General features: G+C 41.5%; 1 protein-coding gene across 1 annotated transcript in view; it reads right to left on the reverse strand.

The window, feature by feature from the left end:
- Positions 1-25,232, reverse strand: part of LOC147725914 (extracellular calcium-sensing receptor-like) — a 181,945-nt gene that overhangs the window by 122,584 nt on the left and 34,129 nt on the right. The window contains exon 2 of the mRNA XM_086963387.1: positions 10,779-11,070. Coding sequence (XP_086819513.1) covers positions 10,779-11,070 — 292 coding nt within the window. The remainder of the gene's footprint in view (positions 1-10,778; positions 11,071-25,232) is intronic.

The raw sequence follows: 25,232 nt of genomic DNA on the forward strand, positions 1-25,232 counted from the left end.
AGAGCGTACCCAGCAGGTTTGGATGCCTCCTTTTTCATCTACTGCCAAGAAAATGTCTACTGGAGTCCCACAGGGCTCTACTTTGAGCCCTCTGCTCTTTAATATCTATTTGACTCCTCTGATCTTTCTGGCAGAAGAAATGGGTGCAAAAATAATTGCATATGCTGATGACACCCAGCTCCTATTTACCTGGAAGGACTCCGACCTGTCGACTGAAATTGCCCAGAATTGTCTCTCTGCTTTGTTTAAGTGGTTGGCCCATGCCTAACTGAAATGCAATGAGGACAAATCCGAGGTTCTTCTATATGGTCAGTTCCTGCCCGCCTTTAGAGAATCTTAATGGTCTACAGACTTCCCTCGACCTAATTCTGAGGCCTCTCCAGATAAAAACTTGGGGGTCTGGTCTGGTTTGAAGAGGACCTGCGGTTTACAGAGCAAATTAGGAAACTTACTGGAGTCTGTTTTGGCACCCTCAAGTCACTTAGAAGATTCTTCCCTTTGCTTCCGAGGTCGGCCAAGATAATGTTCGTTCATGCCCTCATTCTCCCCCTCATTGACTATGCCAATGTTTTGTATGTGGGGATTCCTGGATATTTACAAAAAAACCTACAGACCATACAGAATGCCGCGGCTAGACTTCTGTTTAACATCTCCGGAAGATCTAGCGTAAAACAGCATTTAGGCGAGTTGCATTGGTTCCCTGTGGCTCAGAGAGTGCAATTTAAAGCTCTTACTCTGGCACATAGAGCTCTGCATGATCTTCGACCAATGTACATCAGGAAGCGTTTTGCTTTCTATGTCCCTAATTGATCGTTGCACTCAGCCACCCACTGACGGATGGCGATCCGACGATTCCGCAGAATGCGGCTGGGGCGACAGTCTCTCTCCGTGAAAACAGGTATGGCATGGAACTTCTTGCCCCTGGAATTACGGAACACTCAGGACCTCAGACTTTTTAAAAAGCAACTGAAAACCTTCGTCTTCAAGCAGACGTTTTAAAGTTTTTGGTCCAACACGTCACTGTTTTTTTGCGCGCCAGGACACTCTTGAGTATTTGAGCGCAGTATAAATCCATTATAACATAACATAACATTTCAAAAGGTTCCCTGGTTCCCATTAAGAACTGTCTCCATTCAGGGCAGGCAAACCTCATGGCCAATAGTTCTCATTCTGGGACAGAGTAGTTCTTTTCAGAGTCTGTCAGGCCATGTGACAGGTTAAACACAAGTGTTCCAGTCCGTTGTCTTCTTGTTGTTGGAGGGAGACGGCACTAACAAATCTATTCAACGCGTCTGTTTCCGCAAAAAATGTCTTCGATGTGTCAGAGTGTAGTAATATGGGTGCGTGCGTGAAGCCTGTTTTAGGGATTGGGAGGCCTGTTCGGCAGTTTGGGTCCACTTGAACCCTTGCCGGCGATGTTCTTTCTTCAGAGTTTGGGATATGTAGCTGGTTTGGTGAGCAATGTTGTCAATGAATTGACGGTAAACGTTTGCCAGATCTACGAAACACTGTGTTTCTTTATAGATCGAAAGTGAAGGCCAATTCAAAATAGCCTGTACATTTTGAGTATCCATGGCTATTCCTGTCTTGTTAATCCGGTAGCCCAAATATTTTACCTCTGGCTTGTCAAACTCACATTTTTCAGGTTTACAGTCGAGAATATTTTGGCGTAGTCTTTCTAGAACTTGCTAGTGTGCAAGCGATGTAATTCAGGAGCTGCTAAATTGATCAATAAGTCGTCTAGGTAGATTACCATTATCTGATTTAGGAGATACGAGAACACATTGTCCATGAACCTTTGAAAGATGGAAGGGGCGTTGGTCAGCCCAAAAGGCATAACTCGGTTTTCAAAATGCCGTAATGGAGTTTAAAATGTGGTTTTCCACTCATTCCCTTCCTTGATTCGAAGGAGATGATAGGCATCCCTGATATCCAGCTTGGAGAGTATTTGGGCCCCTCTTACAGACTCCAGGATATCCTTAATCAAGGGCAACGGATAGCGGTCTTTGATGGTGACTTTATTTAAGTCTCTGAAGTCAATCCATGGTCGGAGATTTTTGGTCTTCTTGGGGAAGAAGAAGAGTGGTCCCCCGGCAGGTGCCGAGGATCGAATGATGAGACCACTCTGGAGATTTTCCTCGAGGTATTGCCTGGCCACCTTCTTCTATCGCGAGATCGCAGACATCCACAACAGCTTTGATGCCGTCACCACCCCGGCATCCGCCGACACTCCCGCTCCCACGACCACCACCCGCACCAACCGCCTGCTCGCCTGGACCCACATCAACAATGACAACACCATCAAGATCATGAACACTGTCCACTCCGGATCCCCGGAAGACCCCTGCCCACATCTTCAACAAAGCCAGCAGCACCATTGCACCCCACCTCCGGAAAACCATCAACATCTCCTTCGAAACAGCGACCTTCCCGGAGAGCTGGAAGCACACAGAGATCAACGCCTCACTCAAGAAACCCAAGGCAGACCCCAAGGACCTCAAGAACTTCAGATCCATCCCCCTGCTCCTGTTCCCATCAAAAGTCATCGGGAAGGCCAGTCAGCCGCCTTCGACACGGTCTGCCACCGCACACTAAGAGCAAGCCTCCACAACGCCAGAATCCAAGAAAATGCCCTGGACTGGACCACCTCCTTCCTCTGCAGCAGAACTCAGAGCGTCCGCCTCCCCCCTTCTGCCCTGGAGCCACCAACATCATCTGCGGCACACCCCAAGGCTCAACCTTCAGCCCCACGTTGTTCAATGTTTATATGGATCCACTCGCCCACGTCGCCCGTCGGCAGGACCTGAACATCATTCCCTACACCTCCGACACCCAGCTGATCCTCTCCCTCACCAACGACCACCACACCGCCAAAACCAACCTCTATGAAGGAATGAAGGCCTTCCCCGACTGGATGAGAAATAGCCGACTGAAGTTAACTCGGACAAGACAGAGGTCCTCATCCTTGGTCCCACCCCCTCGGCCTTGGACAACTCCTGGTGTCCAACTGCACTAGGAGCACCTCCTACACCCACCGACCACGCACGCAACCTAGGGGTCATCCTCGACTCCACCATCTCCATGATGAAGCAGGTAAACGCTGTCTCCTCCTCCTGCTTCAACACCCTCCGCATGAGTCGCAGGATCTTCAAGTGGATCCCAGTGAAACTAGAAAGACGGTCACCTAGGCCCTCGTCAGCAGCGGACTGGACTACGGCAATGCACTCTACGCAGGAGCCCCGGACAAACTCCCGAAACGGCTCCAACGCATCCAGAACGCCTAATCCTCGACATCCCCCGCTGCAGCCCCATCACACCCCACCTGAGAGACCTGCACTGGCTCCCCATCAACAAGAGGATAACCTTCAAGCTCCTCACCCACGAACACAAGACACTCCACGACACCGGACCAGCAAACCTCAACAGCCGACTCAGCCTCTACACACCCACCAGGCCAGCTTCGCTCCGCAGACCGCACACTCGCCACCGTCCCCCGCATCCAAAGAGTGACCGCCAGCGGCAGACCTTTCTTCCACCTCGCCACCAAGACGTGGAACACCCTCCCAATCTGCCTACGGCAGACCGAAGACCTACTAACATTCAGGAAACTCTTCAAGACCTGGCTCTTCGAACAGTAGCAAGGCTCCTCCCCCCCTAGTGCCTTGAGACCCTCACAGGTATGTAGTGCGCTTTACAAATGCTATGATTGATTGATTGATTGAGAGTCTCTTTCTCCAGTTCAGTGAGAGAATATACTCTTCTGAAAGGTTACTGTTGCATCAGGTTCTTATGGAAAGGCACATTCCAACTCCCTATGAGGAGGTAACGTCGCCTTCGTTGTCTTCTGAAACATGTCAGCGTATGTATGATAGTGACTTAGTACTCTTTGGAAGGAGCTAACGGAAGTACAGGCTTCTTTTCTTATCATAGGCATTACCTTAGGAGACCAGTACTGCTACTGTTCAGTGGGATAACAGAACTGCTGAGAAGTTTGATGACTGGGAAATCGTCATTGTCTACCAGTTGATATATGGATTATGTCTGATCAGCCAAGGTATACAGAAGACATGACATTGCTTTGTTAGGTGATCAGGTCAAAAGATAAGTGTTCTTGATATTTTCCAAATGTAAGAATGGTGTCATGTCTTGACTAGACCGGAAATGAGGGGGTTCCGTCCACAGTATGTACTTATTCTGGGATCTCATTAGGGACATGACTAATTTGCCTCTCACTAGCCCAGGCTACATCCAATTACATCCTGCTGGCACCACAATCCAACAATGCTACTATCTTGGCAGCCTTTTAAGCATAGGCAGAGGAAATAGAGAGGTAGAAGTTTTGGTTGAGGTACAGATGGAAGGCATTCCAGACCATCCTGTCCTCTCCCTTCTCACAGAGGACGGGATTTGGCATTTTCCAACTGTCTAGGAGGACGAGTAGGACACTTGCGGATCATGTACCCTGAGGCACCACAATACAGACACAGTCCTTGTTTTCTTCTATGTTCACGTTCGACCTCAGATAGGGGTGCTCTAGTTAAGACTATCTAAACCTCTGATGATGATGAGATTCCAGGAAGGAAGGAGGAGACAAGAAGCCAGAAAACACTGGAAGACCAGGAGTCCAAAAGGAAACAGGAGAAAACTGGAAGTCAAGCAGGAGCAGAAGTCGCAAGGTAACCATGAACGCCAACGTAAGGAAGGGATCACCAAAATAAGAGTCAGGGAGCCAACAGGAGCGAGGACACACCAGCAGGAACAAGGAGTGTTGCAACACAAGGTAGGAAAGGTTCTGATCCCTTATAAACAGGAAAACAGGAAGTGACCGACAGGAACAGGAAGTGACATATGGAACAGGAAGTGACAAAACAGGAAGGAGAGGTGTTGCCTTCTTGGATAGGGAAAAGAGTGAAGTACATTACAGAAAGATCACCATGTTAGGAAGGTAAGTAACCTTCCCATATTCCCTTCTGGGAGCAAGGTGAAGAGAAGAGCAACAATATGGCCCCCATAGAAGGGGGATCACCCGAGGCTCACACCAGGTGAGTGTAAATGTCTCAAGGTGTCTCGGGAAGCAGATAGGCCACTGTGCAAGTATGCGGCGTGCCCAAAAACCAACAGGCTTCACAGGTGCTTTCCACAACGCTATTGAAATGGCCACAGCTGGCCGCGATGCTGTACCACAGGGCCCTCGAAGAGGAGGTAGGGGCACCGCAGGTTGCGCCACAGCCGGCGAAGAGGAAACAGGGAGCTCAATGGGTCGTGATTCAGCCCGCAGCATAACAACAGTATTCCAACTTACCGTAACCATTTCAGAAAATACCTCACTTCCATCAAGGTACTTGGAATAGCTGCAATATAAATAGAGAACAAAAGGGGAGCAAAGATATTAAACTTACCTCAAGCCATTTGGGGTTTTGATTTTTTCTGGAATGCGCTCTATTACTCCCCAGCTTTTTTGGGGGGCTACAAATGTTTGTGTAATTGGACTACCTGTGCCAGTGAACCTCCTGGAATATTCCAAGTGTCCAGTTCTTTCCACAGCTTTAGCCTACTGATCTTATTGAAAGCAGTTGACGGATTAATATATGTCACCCATAATGACTGGTGCTGATATAGAGATTCTTCTTCAGCAAGCAGCTTTAATGTATAATATCAGTCAACCCATTGTTCTAGATGATCCAGCAGCAATTTTGCTAGGTATATCAAGCAATGAAATCATTCTATTATTTTGTGGGAGATCTCTTGGCCCCTTGTCTTATCTATTGGAACTCTAATACTTCCACACCTGGATTTTGGGATTCTATATTCTTTAATTACTGCCTTATAAAGAACTATGAGAACTTTGGCCCATAATGTGGAATTTGTCTATAATATCTGTGCAGAGAGACAGTCAGGGCCTTATAAATAAATACCAGTATTTATAAAGTGCGAACAATTACTCGAGGGTATCAAGGTGATGAGGGCCATAGGGAAGATTAAGCAAGCTATTGCCCAGAGTCACTTGGTGCTGTGCTAACCTGCCGCAGGCACTGGGGATCGAACCATGAGCCCCCATATTCTGGAGTCAGCTTCCACGGCTGCTGCGCCAAACCTCTTTCCTATGCTTTCAATAGTTTTAGACTCTTAGGACCCGATTATGACTTTGGTGGTGTGGGGGCGGACTACCATGCCTATGCCCCACTCCCACACCTGCAAACGTGTCTGCTGGCTGCCTGTGGTCGTTGGAGTTTTCTCCTAGTCTGGCGAGCAGTGCCTTGGCGATCCCAGGAGGTGACCCTTCAAAAGGCACCACAATGGGAATGCCAAACCAAGTCCCTTCATGGCATGGATTGTGTAGTTCATGCCATGCAGGAACAGAAGGGGCCCCTTAGTTTCCCCACACCACCCTTTTCATGTCACGATCACCACCATGAAAAGGGTGAATGTGAAGAAACTCATAATATGCTTGGCAGAGCTGATGCGGCACCGACAGCATCTTGCAGCCTCATGCCACCGCAACACCGCCAAGGTTTCATGGATACTCAGTGGTTGCAGGGGTTCTTTGGTGTTTCAAGTGCCAGACTCCTTATAGGGAGGTGAAACTGCTGGAACGGTGGTTCCCGCACCGCCACCATGGCTGCGGCGGTCCGCCGAAATCGGGCCTTTAGTCAATTGTTCTCCCTCCTTCAGAGCTGGATTAATTACACAAGTATGTCAATGTCTTGTTTATGTTTCACAAAGTATTGCATGGCTTATTAATGAATATAATTGTTCAACACTGCATGATTGATCACATTAATAATCCGATAAGGGAATGGAATGAAGATAGCCAATGATCCTGTAGCTTATTTATTTAAAAAGTTCAGTTCTAGTTTCCAATACCCGCTGCCAGCTTAGTGAGCGAGTATGCCAAGGATGCATAAAAATGAATTGATTGAAGCCCTGATGAAGTCCCAAGACTGGAATGAAATGCATTGCAAGGGCCATTATTTTGTTCGCAACTAGAAGAAGAAACAAGAATTAACTGGTTGAATATTTCTCAGTTGTGGAGAAGTGTGGCTCAATGGTTAGAGCGGCAGATCCTGATGCAGAGGTCTAGCCCGGGACCAGGGTTCAATTCCCCTCCTCGGCGGGTCTTGGGCTCAAAAATTCCACGGACCTGATAATTCTTGCCTCGGTGCCTACTCTAATCGTAGAGTGCAACTCTGCAACTCTGGGCAATACCTTGCTTAATCTCCACAACGGCCCCACAACGCTAAGTATGCCTGGCCTCCACCTTGGGGGTGCCCAGGAGTGGACGCCCCACAGGGAAAGCCAGGATGGGTTCCACAGCGGTATTCGTACAAGCGACTTGAGACCCTTGCGGGTGAGTAGTGCGCTATACAAGTATCAATTTACATTATTATTATTTTTTTTCCTTTCAATGATCTGATTGTGGAGGTTCACATGAGCATCACTTAAAAAACTTCGCTGATGAACGTTGCACAAATGAATAAGATGCAAAATCATTGATTATCTGGGTTGACTTCCCCTTATTAGATTAAATACCATTGTGTTATAGAAGGTTTAAGGGCAGATGGAACGCAGGGAGTGTGCACCCTTCCAGTGATGGAAGAGACAGTCTGGTTCAGTGTAGCAGTGCCACAACTGCAAATTATAATTTTTTTGTTTTGACCAGAGTAATACTTCAAATGAATGGATGTGGTGTGAATATCAGAGGAGCTGTGTTTAACAAAAAAAAATATTTGAAAAACAAGCTAAGTAAATGTTTACTATAAATGGTAAAAATGTTCGGGTAAAGATATAACTTTTAACTGCTTATAAATGATGATTTCACTTTCCAATTGATTTGCTGCATAAAATGTCCGTTAACTTGGGGGCAAGGCCACGTGCCTAAAAAGATGGATACTTGTTGACTGATCTCAGAAATGGCATAAGGCGGCCTAAAAGGCCAATGTTTTTCGGTCAGCCACTGCAAATCAAAGCTAAAAGTAAGGTCACAGCTTTCTGCACTTTTTTTAATACTATTCCTCAATCAGCTTGCTGTGCTGGTCAGTTTTTTTCTGCAACAAAGTTAGCACAGCTGAGAGCAGCAGCGACTACCATTTTGTGGAACAATATGGTCAGTGATTATAGTGCCCGCTTCTCACTTTTGACTTTCTGCACCTAAGTAAGTTTATAAACAGGGTTGTATACGTGAAGCGTTACCTAATGTGATGTGGTTACAGAAGCATGCTAGTTGATATTGATGTTGAGGAGGAGAATTGCGGCACCCACTGACCAGATGCACATTGTTAAGTTCTGCTACAATATGGCCTTTCTGACATTTTGGTCATGGTATTGCCACCTTTCCTTGAATTCCTGTTCAAGATTTATATGAAGTGATCCTAAGATCTATTTCAATATTATTTCTGGCTTCAGGTCATTCACAGTTCCATTTTCTATTTACGGGTCACACTAAAGGCTCAAGACAAATTAGCACTCTCTGACCTGGCTCGATATCTAGAAGTTATTTGGCACTTGATGAGCCTATTTCATCATCCTCATTACATATCTGTGATATCACAGCAGAAAATTGCCAAACCTTTCAGTAATAGATGGGTGTAAACTCCAGTCCCTCTTCAATAACCATGCCATCCACTTACCCTATTCTGAAAAGTGGCGTATCCTCCTCTGTTGTTATACATAAGATTTCAAAAAGATCCACCTTTGCCAGTAAAGTTGCTGTTGCAACTATCCATAGAAACTATCAAAGATTTGATGATAAATGGACTCTAATTTACAATAGAGTAGCTGAAGTGGAATTCAGAGTTGGCAATCTGCAAGGTATTACTCAACAATTTAATCACCTTCAGGTTAAGGTAGCACATCTTAAAAAACATAAGTTCTAAATCATAACCACAGATAATCTCAGTATTTATGGTTTTGCCGAAGGTGTAGAAAACTCTGATTTTATAAAACAAATGAAAGACTCGATTTGGAGTAATTCACCCTATTAGGATGTCTGTTTCCGGTCCTGGGAAGACCTGGCTTGGCAGTTCGGTCTGGACTGTCCCATGAGGGACAGAGTCAAGACTGATTTGCATAAGGCTGGGTCGGAACTGGTGTGTAAGATAAAGAACTATGATGGATTCATCCCAGATCTATGACTTGGGATGAGTGTCTTAAAAGTTTCAGCGCTCCGTCCATCATCTCCTTGTGTTTGCTTTGTTTGTCCTAAGTTAGCAGGGTATGCCCAAATGTTGATCCTTGCTCACTTTGCCACTGGATTCAAGCTAGCCTGGCTGATGAGGGGTGTTACACTGAAATCGGCCCCAGGATGCTTGTTTCCAGTCCAGGGAAGACATGGCTTGGCAGTTTGGTCTGGACTGGTCCCATGAAGTACAGGGTCCACACTGATTTTATTATGGCTGGGCCTGAACTCAGGTGGTGAATTGAACTAAAGAATGATGATGGATTTAACCCAGATCTGTGTCCGGAGGTGAGTGTCTGAAACATTTCAGCGCTCCGTCCATCATCTCCTTGTGTTTGAGATGTCTTTGAGAAGCCTTGAAGAACATACTTGAGAACTATCCATGGAACAGACATAACTATTGTAAATGGCAACACTAGTTATTTTAACCTGTTGGTCTTCAGGACCATATAATACAATTTAAATGATCAAAGTGTTGCATGAGGGCTCTGTGACATTAAATATTGTTTTCCAAATGGCTATCCTGGCTGGGCTAAGTTTTCTAGACATAGAATGCTGGAAAGGAGGAGAACAGAGAGGAGAATTATTTTATGTAGCACAAGGCAAATCCATCTTCAGATCTCTGTACTGCTGTTGTCAATAAATCAGCACAATAAGGGTGCATTCTGTTCCATACCAGAATCTAACCCATTCACCCTGGAAACAGACACCTTAATACGTTTCATTGGCAAAACCAATCAGTCTTGCTTTGCCAGTGTCTGACATTGCTAGTTGTCTTTTCATATGGTTAAAGAGCTGTCCAACAAACACTGAATAAGTAAATTCAGGTGCTTAACTTGGAGTGATAACTTGTATACTTCTAACATTTCCAAGACATTGGTTCTTGGTGTAACCTGAAAGCCACCTTGTAACAGTGCTACTATAAAGAATACAATATAACTATACAAGATATAGAAGTTATGTTAAACAAAATGGGGAGTCTATTTTGTAATGTTAAATAAATGTATTTGGTATACAGACTGCTATACTGCTTTAACATGGCAGTCAAGTTGTGTCTACGTGAAGCCCAATGACCATCTTAAAAGTGCCAATATGACTTTGCCAATGTCAGTGCAGTTCTTTAAGAATGAGTGAAGCCAATGGCAACAGTGGCAGTCAGTAGTATGTGGGGTGATGTTATAGAAAGGGAGGCAGTGGAGAGAGACACCAATTTGCAGCAATAAAGTTAGTGTTGAAGGGTGGGGGAGAGAGCAATATGGACATAGGAAAGGAGGCCAAGGGTGTCTGAGCCAGGTGGATAATCGCTTATCACCGACTATGCCACTCTAGACAGAGATCTGTCACATTCAAATCAATCTCATTCCTACCCAACTGGGAATGGTCAACCTCAAACTTCCAGAACAGGCCCCCTGCAGACAACACAAGCAGCCTCAGTTCAATTTTAGCCTACTTAATTCATCAACATTTTGTACCTTTCCTTTATTTTTTTGGTTATTTGATATATTTACATTGTACTAGACCTCTATTTTCAAGACTGGCCTAAACAGTTTGACCAAAAATGCAAATGTTTGGGATATTCACTTGCCAAAGATATGTTTCCTACCTGAGGATATCTGTAGATTCCTAATAGCTGAGCTATTGAGAAAGATGTTGTGGATGACAGGTCTCCAATAAAACCAATCAGTGCGCCATTACTCCGGCAGTTGTAGTTTGGTACTGGATACTCCCTCTTTGACAATATGTTAAAAGTGGCTTGAAGAGCTTTCATCACACTACTGCAGGAATCATAAATCTGATAACCCAGTGTGAAGTTTGGCAAGAGATTATGGTTTCTGTTGATCTCTTCTGTTGCATAGATAAGAACCAGCAGGTGCCGAAGATGGCGGAAGGATGGGCTGAAAGAAAAACAGTAACGTTGGCCCATGGTTAAAGGAGATAATATTTTTGCAGTTAGAACAATGACATTAATACTACTAGTTGATACCAATTGTAAGTGTGTTTCAAGAGTAGAGGAGTCACAAATTAATATCTACATGTGTTTTCTGCAGCATGTTTTGCGATAAGCAAGTACCTACCGATACAATGCGCCCATGTGAAAAAGTGCAAAGAAAAATTGATAATGGAATTGTAAGCATACACACATGGAAAATTACAGGTGCTAAGAGAATTGATACTAAACTACGTAAAAGGATCAGTATAATTGGGTATACTCTTCTTTCCAATTCCCAAAGAAAAGCTATGGTATTCTGTTGAGTTTGCATAGTGCTTTATTGTCTTGGTTTATTCTGTTTTTAATAGACAGTTAACTTGATTGAAAAACATTTCTCCCTGGTGTATTTGTTTTGGCATGAGCAATGTGTGAGGGAAGAAAATCATCAATGTATATTTGTTCGTGATAGATGATGTCACCAGTGCTCAGGCTCTTCATGTGGTGTATGTTAAAGAAGTGATTTTGTGAATGTGTTCCTGACATGCTTTTTGTAAAACTCTAGCTGTCTTGATTTAATGGGAGCTAGAAAGAGGTGCTTTAACTTATTATTCTCCTCACTGAGGACATAGGCTGTGGCTGCAAACTAACTGACTGTCCATGGACAACCACAGCCTGCTATTCTGCAAAGGGAAAGGGAAAAGGAAAGGGAAAACTTAACACCTTGCCCACCTCATCAAAAACAAACTAGAACAAAACAGCCAAATTGCTGACTGTATGTGTGACCTTAGGTAAACTGCAATGGAGGGTCTGCAAGGGGGACCAAAAGTTGCAAAGCTGGTGGTTTTCCCCTAAATAGTTAAATGTGGGCATGACAATCCACACCAATGAGCTGTAGATTTCCCAGTTGTCATTTCATGGAGACTGATTCTCACCTCCAGCCATGAGAAGGCAGTGAACAACAGCTTGCTTGCGAGCAGTTGTCAGATAAGTAGCTCGCCTCTGTTGTCTGTTTTCGAACAGTATTAACAAAGCATGGGCAACGCTCTATAGGAGACAATAAGGACAAGTTTCTCACTTTAGCCACTCATATAGCTACTGATCAACACATGCAGCAGCTTGCACAACAACAGACATATTGATGCACTCTTTCAGACAGTTTAGTCACTAACCCATGCATTCAGTAAGACACATTTATTCACTCACTCAGTCAGTCACGCACCTACTAAATCCTTCATCCAGACACTTATACATCCACTCATTCTTCAATATGTAAAACATATTTAAACTTTACAGAAACACACAGTCACTGGATGTTGTCATCAGTGATGTCATCAGTGATGTCATTTGAGATGTCATCAGTGATGTCATCAGTGATGTCACTGACCATGTCATGAATGATGTAATATGTGACATCAGCAGCAGTGGATTGCGGGTGCGCGATATATAGTTACTGCAACTAACTATATATGCGAATTTCAATGGTTTTGTGTGAGTAAAATAAGGTTTTGTAAATGCTAATTCCTAACTATATATGGTCTCAAACCTATGGTTTTTTCAGTGAATTTTCAAGGTTTTGTAAATGCTAATTCCTAACTATATATGGTCTATAACCTATGGTTTTTTCAGTGAATATCAATGGTTTTTTAATAGCAAATATCAAAAGCTGTAAAATGTATTCTTATTCTAATTCAAAAATATATTTTATATTTTTGTAATATAATTTTTTTATTTATATTATTTTTAATTATTTTTTTTTGTTTCGCTGCCGGTCCGCGAACCGGGCAGCTTCCCGTTAGCTTCATTTTGTTCCGCGACCCGGTCCGCGAACCGGTAAACGTTCCGTTAGCGCAATTACCGCGTTAGAAAGCAACATCGTGACGCGTCGCGTAAGCGCGACGTATCACGTTACCGCGTAATAAGTCTTATGACGCGCCGCGTTAGCGCATCCGGAAGCGCTCCGGAACGCGAACCGAGGCGCGAAGCGCAGCGCCCCGGAAGCGATCCGGGGCGCGGCGCAGAGGGCGTAACGTAAGCATAACAGGTCATGTGACTTGTTTATAAAACTTTTCATTGGTTCATTTTACTTTTGGTTTCCTAATGATGGAAGGCTTGGTCATATGACCTAAAAATAACACTTTTCATTGGTTTAGAACATTTTTTTTCCCAAATGATGAAAGCCCCACCTTTTTTCCTCACTCTGACTTTCATTTTTATGAGAGAAAGACCTTTTTTGAATACCATAGAAATGGCTTCAATGATTGCTGCAGCTGGTGGACCCCACCACCACCACAACCTCCTACGAAGAGAGGACCACCTCCTCAGGTCATCCTACAACAAGAGGAGGAAGAAGAGGAAGAAGAGGAAGAGGAGCAAGGGACAGGGAGGTTTTTACGTGAAGAGCCAAGGAGGTCTCATGTTAAAGAGAGTTATATTTGGCAATTTTTTTCAATACCCCCGGAACAAAAAAAGGTAAATGCCCGGTATGTTACCTGCCTGATTTGTAAAGATAAACTGTCCAGAGGAACAGAAAAGAAATACAGTTATGGTAATTATACCATGCATCGCCATATGGAAAGGTGGCACCCTATCAACTACAGTGCTGCTCAAGTACGTGATCTGGTGGATAACCCCCGACCTGTGGCCAGTACATCCACCAATGAAGAGGCAGTGACGGGACTAGAGGCGAGTGACATGGTCCCAAATATTCAAATGAAATTTGGGAGCATAAAACATGTCTGTATTCATTGTGGACAACTCATTTGCTACAGAGAGAGTAGCATAAATTTAATCCATTTAGCTATTGATAATCATCAATGTCCCAAACGCCCCCGAAAAGAAATTATCTTTTTTTTTGTTGCTCCTGATGAGCCCTTCATAACGAATCATTTTCATTTCCCCCCCAAAAAAACAAAAAAATATGAAACCGTTCAAAAAATACAAAAAAAAAAATGTTCAGAAAAATAATAAAAAAATGTAAAACAACAAAAATAATTTAAAAAAAGTTCTTTTCAGAACTACCTCCCCTTTATAAGAATTTGCTAGAATGTTTAGCACTCTGACAACCTCTATTTCTTTTGGTTCGCTTCCCGGTTCGGTTCGTTTTAAAAAAGAAGAGTAGGTAAACTGAGAGTAATGTTAAAAGAAAGACAGTTAGAGGGAGTAACACAGAGATACTGTTTAAAGAGGGACTGAGAACAGGAGTGGAAAGAGTAGAGTAAAAAAAATAATAGAAAAAGGAATGAGGGAAGTAGCAAAGGCAGGAAACTGAGGGTTAAAGAAATGAAGCAGTGGAACTAATAAAAGTTAAATGTAAAAGAGATTTAACAGAATGAGTACTAAACACTTACCTTATAATTATCGTTAACTTAGTCACGTGTTATTTTTATACTTTCAATCTGTGAATGAGAGAACAAAAATTTTAAAATTGATAGAAAGTAGTAAAAGATGAGTGAGCATGAGACAAGATGAGTACATATTAAAAATCACAATTCAAAGTACAGAATTAATTATACATATTAAATGGTTTATTTTTGCTGTTCTCAGAATATATCAAATTTCACTGAAAACAGTGAGTTGAAGGTATTCATGATATAACAGCGGGGGAAAAAAAACACAATCAAAATGATTGTGTTCAAAAAACCCATACAATATAATCAATCAGAAATCAGAACTCCTCAAAAGTAACTTACGTTCCATGACGTCAAAGGATGTCCTATGAACAGCTTATACTCTGTTGCGCTGTTATTATTTTCTGCCCGCCACTTTCTGAAAGATAAGCTCTATCGTTTTAAGAAAAATGAGACATACAAAGCAATTTAAAACAGCACACTAAATTACAACAACACCTAGAATCATTATAATCCAGTTACCTACCCTAAATTCTCACTTCTGAAAACAAGTCAAAAGGCAACATTGCTTCATACTCAAATTCTAATCATTGCCGAAAGACCAGCCTTTTTTAAATTTCGAATAAGCTGTGTAATATCTTGAAGTTGTTAAAGGACCATCATGTCATATAATAGCTGCAGTTACAAATGTTCTTCCTGAAATCGACGACTGTGCAGCCAAAACATTTTTAATTAGACTTGACAACTTATTTTCATCCAGTTTATGTAGTTGAAATTGTAAAATGACATTTCACCCATAAGTTTCTATAAAAAATGTGGACAGCATTGCAGACTTACATTTCCTCTACTCCTTGTTTTGATCTGCTGCTTGAATTAGCTTATAAACACAAAGAGTTTTCGCTCTGTACTACACTTATCCACAAGGCCATATAGAGTAGGAGCCATTAGAACCTCTTGAAATTCCTCTGAACAAATCCCGAGATTCCTTCCCTAAAATTTTGGTTGTAAGAACACCAGGTAAGAATTTTGAAGGTGGAAAGGCAATCTTTTTTTGAAAGTTAAAACAGAATCATTGCAGAATGACCAGCCGATTCCAGATTTTAAATAAGCTGTGTAATGTCCTGAAGTTGTTGAAGGACCGTCATGATATATAATTGCTGTAGTTAGAATAGTCCTTCCTGATATTGACAACTGCGAAGCCACAACATTTTTAATTAAAGTTGTCAATTTAGTTCCATCAGACCTACATCGTTGGAACATTAAAATGACATACTGGCCATAACTTCGTATAATTAACGTGGACAGTATTGCAGACTTACATTGGCTACACTCCATGTTTTGATCGGCTGCTTTTACTAGCGTATTGAAGGATACTGATTTACTGTCAGGCAAAGTTAAATATATAAATCTTTCTGAGTCTACACTAGTAGTACTTGATAGCCTACAGTTCTCGCAATCATTCTGCCATTGATAAGAAAGGCCAAACAGATACTCTACATCTACACCTTCATCTTGCAATACATCAAGCATATACATTAAAAATTCCTGACAATCCTGCTGAATATTTTGAGAGAATTGCGTTTGACCTGAACATTTGTCTAACAGATTACGAATTTCAGACACACTTTCTACTCTTGTTCTATCAGCGCTACATTTCTCTAACACAGAATTCAACAAACAGCATAAACTTTGTTCCAAATTGATCACAATCTGTTCTTTTAAAGTGTCTAGTGAAAAGACAACATTAACCACTACATTAGCATAGCAGTTGACACCAGAACTATTTTCAAATTGAAAACCAACAACATCTTCAACAGAGTTCATTTTCTTTCTGCTTTCAATTTTCGGTTCATCGACTTTTGGTCTTTTTGCTACAACCTCCCTACTATTACTGATACTTCTTCGTTTCCGGCCTACCACACGTTTCTCAAACAAAGGATATTGAGGCAAATGTGGCGCATACTCTCTTCTTAACCTATTGTATTCCTTAACACAATCTAGATCCGCACAAATGTTTGTGACATCACAGTCAATCAAGTACAAACCCGATAAAGTTCTGACTCGTGACACTGCTACATAAGCCATACCCTCTTTGAACACAGAACTGCCAATATTCACTAAAGCAGTGTCTACACTTAAACCTTGCGATTTATGGATTGTCACCGCATATGCCAAGCAAACAGGAAATTGCTTACGGCGAACATATAAGTCTTTTACAAGCAAAAACCTAGCTGTGCAACGACCAATTAGCTGTACTTCCTCAATGCCATCAAATTTAATTTTTAAAAATTCAATTCCATCTCTATTTCTGTATTTCTCAAAATCAACAACATTACCCATTGATCCATTTACCAGACCTCTTTCAACATGTAAATTCCTTCTCAAAATGATACGGCAATTTAAGCACACATTCAGAGTCTTTTCAAAACCAGCAGTTTTAGATATAGTCTTCTCTAATGAATCCAATTTAGATTTCAAATTCTCAGACAAAATAATTGTTGCTCCCATATGCTCTATTCTGTCAATAGCTTCCAGTTTCACAATCTCTTGGTTCTCTAAATTCAACATTTTGTTGTTGAAGATGGAACATTCTGCAAGAGTTGGCATCAAACATATTCCAGATTTCTTCTCAGTAATTTTCTGAAAAATATCCTCTGGCAGAACGTCTTCTTCTGGATACAAATTTGACAGTAATCGTGCATGTAAAGCTACTTTCCCACGCTCGGTCACTTTCCTGATTCTAACATCTTGTAGAATATTCTTGTAATTTTCATCCTTCGCCTGACGCATATTTTCACGCAGCTCAGCATGATTGAAGTTTAACCATATGTTAACGTTGCCAATGCTCCCTAGGCACTTCCTGGTATCTTCATGCGTAAGCAGTTTAAACACTGGTTGTCCTTTCACTGGTGTCAGCTGCAGAAGATCACCGAAAACAATGATGTGTTTGCCACCAAATAACACATCATACTCTGTTTTAAGAACTTCCTGCATTCTCAAATGCACAAAGGCAAGCATGACATTGGAAACCATGCTTACTTCGTCAATGATAAGAAGTTTCATCTTCTTCAGGACTCTAGATACTTCACAACAAGCATCTCCAGATAACTTGTGGTATTGTAATTTGTTATCATGCTCCACTGGCAACATCAGTAGCCGATGCAAAGTAATACCTTTAATGTTATGTGCTGCCAGTCCAGTTGGAGCGGTGACAACACAAGACAGCGATGACTCAGTCCTTTTCTGCAGATAACATGAAATTGTTTTAATGAGGAAACTTTTTCCAATTCCTGCTTCTCCACTCACGTACAGTCTGACAGGCTTCAACGACGTAAATGAGCACTCTTTCTTCTCATGACTTAATCCATGCTCAATTTGTTTGGTAACTTCGTCATATATTTTCCTCTGCTCAACGTTGAGTTGTCTTTCCAAATCTTCTAAGTTAACCGCATCCTCCTGAGCATGTGCCATGGCTCTTTCCACTTCAATCATGGCAGTGGCAGCTTCATTTTCAATAACTGGTTCTCCTAGTGGATCCTGACTCAATGAAACAGAACTCTGACTGTCCTGAGAACTGTCTCTAGCAATCTCAGCTGCAATTGTTGCTTCCTGCTCGATTTCTGCATTCAACATTTCTAGATATTTTGGAAAAACAGGACATTCTATGGACTCCTTGGCTGCATTGAAAGAGTCTTCGTAACAGAGGAAATCTCCAAGCAGTTCCTCTTCTGCACGCCAAGGCTTGAAAAGTTGCAAAAGAGCTAAATAGAAAAACTCTTTTCTTTCTGGAGATTCGCAATTCAATTTTCGATGATTTACCAATTGACATTTTCTTTGCTTGACCAGACATCCCTCACTTCCAATTACAGCATACACTCCTTTATCAATATCTTCTTTGATGTTCCTCTTGAAAATGTAATTTTGTAGAACCTCATACAGACAAACATTCTCCAGGTGACTGCTTCTATTTGGATAATATGTATCCAACATGTTGGTCTTCAAAATATCTGTACTGCTTGGCTCCTTCTCCGCCAAATACTCAATTTCCCGTACAGGTTTCAGAACTCGATTACGCGTTGCAGCAAGACCAAGACTCGCCCAAATGATACTCCTAGATTTGGCATAGAGACTTGCTGAAGATAACCGGTCAGAACATTCGTAAGCTCCGATTTCTCGATGCGACAACATCTTCAGACTGAAACTGTACAACTTTTACTGAGGCTCTTTTTATGGGAAATATCCTCCCACATATCCTTCAGTTCTGTCTTTTCTTTTTTTGTGATGTAAGATGTCACATACCGAGCCACAGCCATACAGTTGTCAGCCACAAACTGTATATCCATGTTAGCATTCCACATGGACAAAATCACTGGGTTGTAGTCGTTGATGTACTTGGACTCTTCGTTTCTTTTCAAATTGTATGTGTTTTTGTGTGATTTCCTCGTTACATTATGTCGCAGCGAAGACACAAATTGTTCACTCTTCCTTTAGATATCACCGATCGTGGAAATGCAAAACGACATTTGGTGTAGTACTTGTCCTTGTTTCTGAATTTACGACGACAGTACTTTCCACAACGATGGCTTTGAAACCGTAAAACGTGTTCTCTTAGACTTTTATCTTCCTTTGTCTTTGGAACAGCACATGTAGAATACTGTTCTATGAAACTCATCACTAAGTCATCCGAATCTGTTCCAAATTTGGGTGCATCTTTGATCCATAACAGCATATGTATATGAGGAGCACCTCTTGCTTGATACTCCTTTCTCCAGAAGAAATCCAACACCTCTCCAAGAGGTGGATTTTTCTTGTTCATGATGAAAGACATCATAGCTTCAAATCTATGATTGAAGTACCTGCATACATTCACTGGATCCAAAGAGCACAGTTCTCCGGGTGTCTTGAATTCAATATTTTCAATGTTTCCATTTGCCTCTCGTAGAAATTCAAGTAAGTCTTCCCAGCCCTACTCAGCACAGCTGAGAGTGAGGAACCAAGTAGGAGTTCCTAAGTTCCTCAGCATACATTTTAAGTCACCATGACGACGGAACCAATACTCATTTGTTCCACGCTGACATGCCATGAGATTAATCAGGTGAGAATCCAAAATACTGTCTTGCTCATTGACTTTATCCATAAAGTCCCTTGCCGAGATATTTCGCAGTTGTACACCACTTTTCAAGATGTGGTTCACTGCATAAGACAGTCCAGACAGATCACTTTCAAACAGTAGATGAAATAAATAGGGAATGCATTGACGAAACCTAGGATCTTCTGCATACAATCGTAAAGTATGGTGTTCTGAAACAGGAATTTGATCAGGTCGCTCATCATATCGTCCTCCTCGACCTGTGGGAAATAACTGTGGGAAACACCGAGCTTCCAAACTTTCCTCCCAAACACTAATGGGACTCCCTTTGGCTTGTTTCATTTGAAACAACTCAATAGCATTCCCCATGACTTCCTTGGAATGCAAAGGATGAACACTATAATGTTCATATATTTCATCATTTTTAGAGGCTTCTACTTTCTCAATTTGCCCAGCACACAAATCGCTATCCTCTTCTTCACTTACTTCCTCTTCTGCAGCACGTACATTCTTGTAGTACTCATTATTTTTTATCAAATACAATGTTGCCTTTTTGACTTTCCTAACATCCACTAAATCTTGCCAGATGTTCTTACTCTCTGTCGGAACCCCATTAACTAGGATAACTAGAGGTTCCTCTTCCACTTTCTCTACTCCAAATGCATTAATGTTTTTCTTCAAATCTAAAGGCAAATAAACAACTCTTCCCTTTAATCCTCTCTGTAAATCTGATGGAGGCAATTTCCCTGTCTTTGGCTCCATTCGTACAATAGCCTGAAAGGGATGGACACTTTGAATCAAAATAGATTCATAAGTATTTAAATCCTTCAATTCAGAAGGAATGTCAACCAATTCCAGATTATTATGAACCGCTCTAGCAGGCATCCGGTTTTGGTTTAATTTGTTAACACAATAAGTACACATACGTTGGTCCGATCCCAAATCAAAAAAAAATTCTACCATCAAGTATGTGGCAAAATCCTTCCATTCACTATTGTTTTCCATTTCACTTTTTGCATATAAATCCACTAACTTAGTCTGATTCTTATAATAAGTCCGTCGACAACACACACAAGTGAAATTAGGCCTCTCACTTGATTTCACCTGAAAGTTGAAAATTTCCTTGTGAAACGTATCTATATTAGAAATCAGTACACTCTCTTCCACATTACCTTCTTCTACTGGGTCAATTTCAACATTGTTCTCTTCACCAACAAAATAACAGAACTCAATTTCTTCACAAATATTCTTCACATCTACTTCCGAACCATGCAAAAGAGCAGTGCTTAATTGTTTAGGCATAATTGCTGGACTCTTAGCATAATACAACATTCTAACTAATTTCCTCACTTTATTATGATGCACTGCTAGCATCCTGAAATGATGAAAAACACTCTGGCATACTCTCCTGGAAAGACAAGCCAATGAATGACCACGCAAACCTGTCACTTCTCTCACTCTGCAAGGATCTAATTCTTGCAACAACTTTATTTTTTGTTTTAAACTTTTCTTATTAAATGTCCGTACAAAATCACAAAACAAATTGATGGAATCCTGTTGCACACTGCAAATAGAACTACACTTCCAGGTGTACACTGGTCCCTTAGGACGTCTGCCTAAAACCTCATCACTTAACACCTATTCTGCATCTGCACACACAAGTTTTTCTTTTTCAACCGGACAACCATCTTTTACCTCATATGCTCGACCACTGGTGTCAACTGCATGCACAAAATCATTGTGCTGGAAGTAACTCTACTCATTGAAAAATGCCTCACAACTTGAACTATGCATCCATTCTCCTGAGAAAACTTCACAAAAATTACTATGATTAACTACTCTCTTCCATCTACTATTTGATTTGAAATCATAAATTACCTTGTTTAGTTTCCTAATTCTATTGATTACCAAAATAAATAACTTTCGCTTAATTTCGAAAGCCTGATCAATAATTTTCTCTACATTTTTCTTTCTCTTATAAAAAGCCACTTTCTGTTGACCTTTCTTAAAATTTTTTAACAAATTGCCAATTATCCTGTTGCGGAACATTCGTCTACGAATGTCTCTAAACAGATTTTTCCTTCTACTACCATGCACAGAGTTATCTCCTGTTCTAGCAGTTACATTTTTGAGGGGCCTTTCCTTCCCGTTTAAATTGGCTCTCTTCTTCTGAACTAAAACATGTTCTCTAGTGATACTTTTTCATCTGCAAATGTTTCTTAAAAAAGATTTTGTTGTCTTACCCGGAATTTTTTGGGTGACTTCACAACTTTTAATTCTAGAGGACTGCTGCAAAGGTCCATTATCTCCATTTTTACCAAGGTGGGGTGTAAGTCGCTTGGCTTCTTTTTTTTTCTGTGCCTTGAGGGCATGTTTGATTTTTTAAGAATATCTTGAGCTGAATCTGTGGAAAATGTATTAAAATTTTTTTATTAAATACTATTACCAAACAGTAAATCAATAACAGTAACCAAACAATTGAATGGAAGGATTTTGCAACATACTTTATGGTAGAAAATAGCAATGGAATGGAATGCTTCTACATATGACCTGTGCTCTGTTATATGTTAATCTTAACTAATTTCAAGACTCTATTTCTATTTAGAGATTGTTCCAGAACAGACATTGTTGATGTTATTATTATTGACTTAAAATTGCCAAGCACACATGAAGGCATATTTACTAGACCCTTGCACCAGGGGGAAGTGAATTAAAATTGCCAAGCACACATGAGGGTGTATTTACAAGGCCCTTGCACCAGGGGGAAGTGACTTGAAATGGCCAAGCACACATGGGGGCGTATTTACAAGGCCCTTGCACAAGGGGGAAGTGACTTGAAATGGCCAAGCACACATGGGGGCGTATTTACAAGGCCCTTGCACCAGGGGAAAGTGACTTGAAATGGTCAAGCACACATGACGGCGTATTTACAAGGAATTTCCACCAGGGGGAAATGACTTAAAATTGCCAAGAACACATGGAGGCGTATTTATAAGGCCCTTACACCACTTATGCATCGCTTTTAACATTCACACTGTGGAGCACCATGGGGCAAAAACAGCACAGATGCATTATGCATCTATTCCACAAAAGCGCGCATTGCAGGAGTCACATCGCAAGTAAATAAATTCTTATAAATTTAGAAAGCATTCCTTTTCCTTAAAAACGATTTTCTGATCATAATTTGAAAACACAGCACAGCTCCTATGTACAAGCACACCTTGTCAGTACTAATACTTCACATTATCTACAATTACAATTTGTAAAAGAATGCAAAATCTTCTTGGAAAACATAATGCAAACACTTGACACAAAAAACATTTTAAATGCACAGCTGGCTTCCTTATTTTCTCCAAAAAGCATACTAGTCTCTTTCTAAAATAAAGGAACCATATCTCACCTTAGCAAATGCATTTTGAATTTCAAAACAGTCTCAGAGGCCCTTGCACCAGGGGGAAGTGACTTGAAATGGCCAAGCACACATGGGGGCGTATTTACAAGGCCCTTGCACCAGGGGGAAGTGATTTGAAATGTGCAAGCACACATGACGGCGTATTTACAAGGAACTTGCACCAGGGGTAAGTGATTTAAAATTGCCAAGCACACATGAGGGCATATTTAGAAGGCCCTTGCACCAGGGGTAAGTGACTTAAAATGGCTATGCACACACAGGGGTGTATTTAAAAGGCCCTTGCACCACTTATGCATCAGCAATTACAATTTGTAAAAGAATGCAAAATCTTCTTGGAAAACATAATGCAAACACTTGACACAAAACATCATTTTAAATGCACAGCTGGCTTCCTTATTTTCTCCAAAAAGAATACTAGTCTCTTTCTAAAATAAAGGAACCATATCTCACCTTAGCAAATGCTTTTTGAATTTCAAAACAGTCTCAGAAACACACCAATTTTTCTTTAGCAGAGCAAAAGGTATGCACTCCAGAGGCTGCAACCAAGAAAGGCACAAAAATGCTGATAATCATCACACATATCTCTCATGTCACATAATCAAAACTCTTCCCTCACTTTTTTCAAATCAACACCCTTCCCCCCTCAGCCCTTTCTGCCTTTTGTCCATAGCAACTACCTCCTGACAGGCCTCTCATGTTTACAAGTTCACACAACAATGTTTCGAATGAACTCTGAACTCTCGGTACACCTGCTAATCCACTGCAATCTTTCTTAAAATCATTTTTTGTAACCATTCAAATTACATCTTTCAAAGAACACATCCATACACCCTAACTTTCTGTTTTCAGCAATGGAAATCCACCAATCACTGCTAATGAACCATTAGCACTGAAACTCCACAGTTTTTTTTCTTTACAAACTCCTACTTTTTCAACTGCCATTTCATTCCCACACTTCATCTGACTGCAACAGAACCTCCTCTCACCATGTTTTCTGTCTGGATTCTTGGACATAGCTACATCCACTGGGCTCACAGGTATGCTGATAACAGAAATTTACACAACCTCAATTTACAAAATGTGGAAATCAAATGGATTGGGCAAAGAGGATTGAGATGTCACCAATTGATACCATTGGTGAAAACCTTTTTGCATTTGCCAAACTCTGACCTCATAATAGTGCACTGTTGAGGAAATGATTTGGGCACTTTGACTGGGGTAGGTCTGGAAATGCTCTTAAAGGACACCTTTGAGCAATTAAGGGCACTTTTTCCTCAAACTGCCTTGGTATATTCCAATATATGCCAAAGACAGAAATGGGGGTGGTCCAATCAATTTTGTCCACAAATTGAGAAAGCGAGGAAGCATGTAAATAAGTCTGTTTCAGCTTATATGAGAGACCATGGAATGGGCGCCATCTACAACAATAACTTGCGTTACTACATGCAAGATATCTACAGAGGAGATGGTGTGCACTTCTCAGATGAGGGCAACAGAGTTTTCATACAAAATTTAAGACTGTGTATTGGTACCTACTTATAAGTACCTAGAACTTACACAGAACACAAAAGCTCTTTTCAGAACTACCTTAACTATAATTACTTTTTTAAAATTTCGAATGTACCTTTTTTCACAAATTTTCACTTATGTTCGCTTCCCGGTTCGCTACCCGGTTCGCGTACCGGCAGCTAACCGTGCGAAAAATTTAAAATTATTTTTTATTATTCCAACATATATGAGCCTCCTCAGCCACCCTCAGAAAACCTAGGGGGTCAGAATACGTCTCCCGTGCCCCCTTATACCCATTTCCCACATTGTTTTTCCTCCATCTTGTGATTAAATTCCAACGAAACACAAAATGGTGAACTCCCGTTACGCTACCGGTGAGCGACCCAGTTCGCGTACCGGGAAGCGCTTCTACCGCGAAAAATCGATTTTTTTTTATTTGCCCCACGGGACCCTTTAATAACCCCAACATCATTCCTAGGGGGTCAAGAGGGGTCTACCTTGCCCCCTTTCATTAAATTCCCCCTTCGTTTTTCTCCTCCTCTTGTCTCTTGATCCTACCGAGAGACAAGATGGCGGCCGGTCGGGACTGTTTAGAATGTTGACAGACACCGGAGAGCCAATCAGCTTCACTTCGCGAAGTTCCGTTACGCATCAGGTACGCGAACCGGGGCGCTAACGGGACCGCTGTCACAGATATATCTGTTTTTTAAAACGTTAATTTCTCAAAATCCACTGGAGCACATATTTAAGACATAGCAAAGGCACGTCGG

The sequence above is a fragment of the Lissotriton vulgaris genome, chromosome 3_1, assembly GCF_964263255.1.
Source record: "Lissotriton vulgaris chromosome 3_1, aLisVul1.2, whole genome shotgun sequence".
In the NCBI taxonomy this organism is placed as follows: domain Eukaryota; kingdom Metazoa; phylum Chordata; class Amphibia; order Caudata; family Salamandridae; genus Lissotriton; species Lissotriton vulgaris.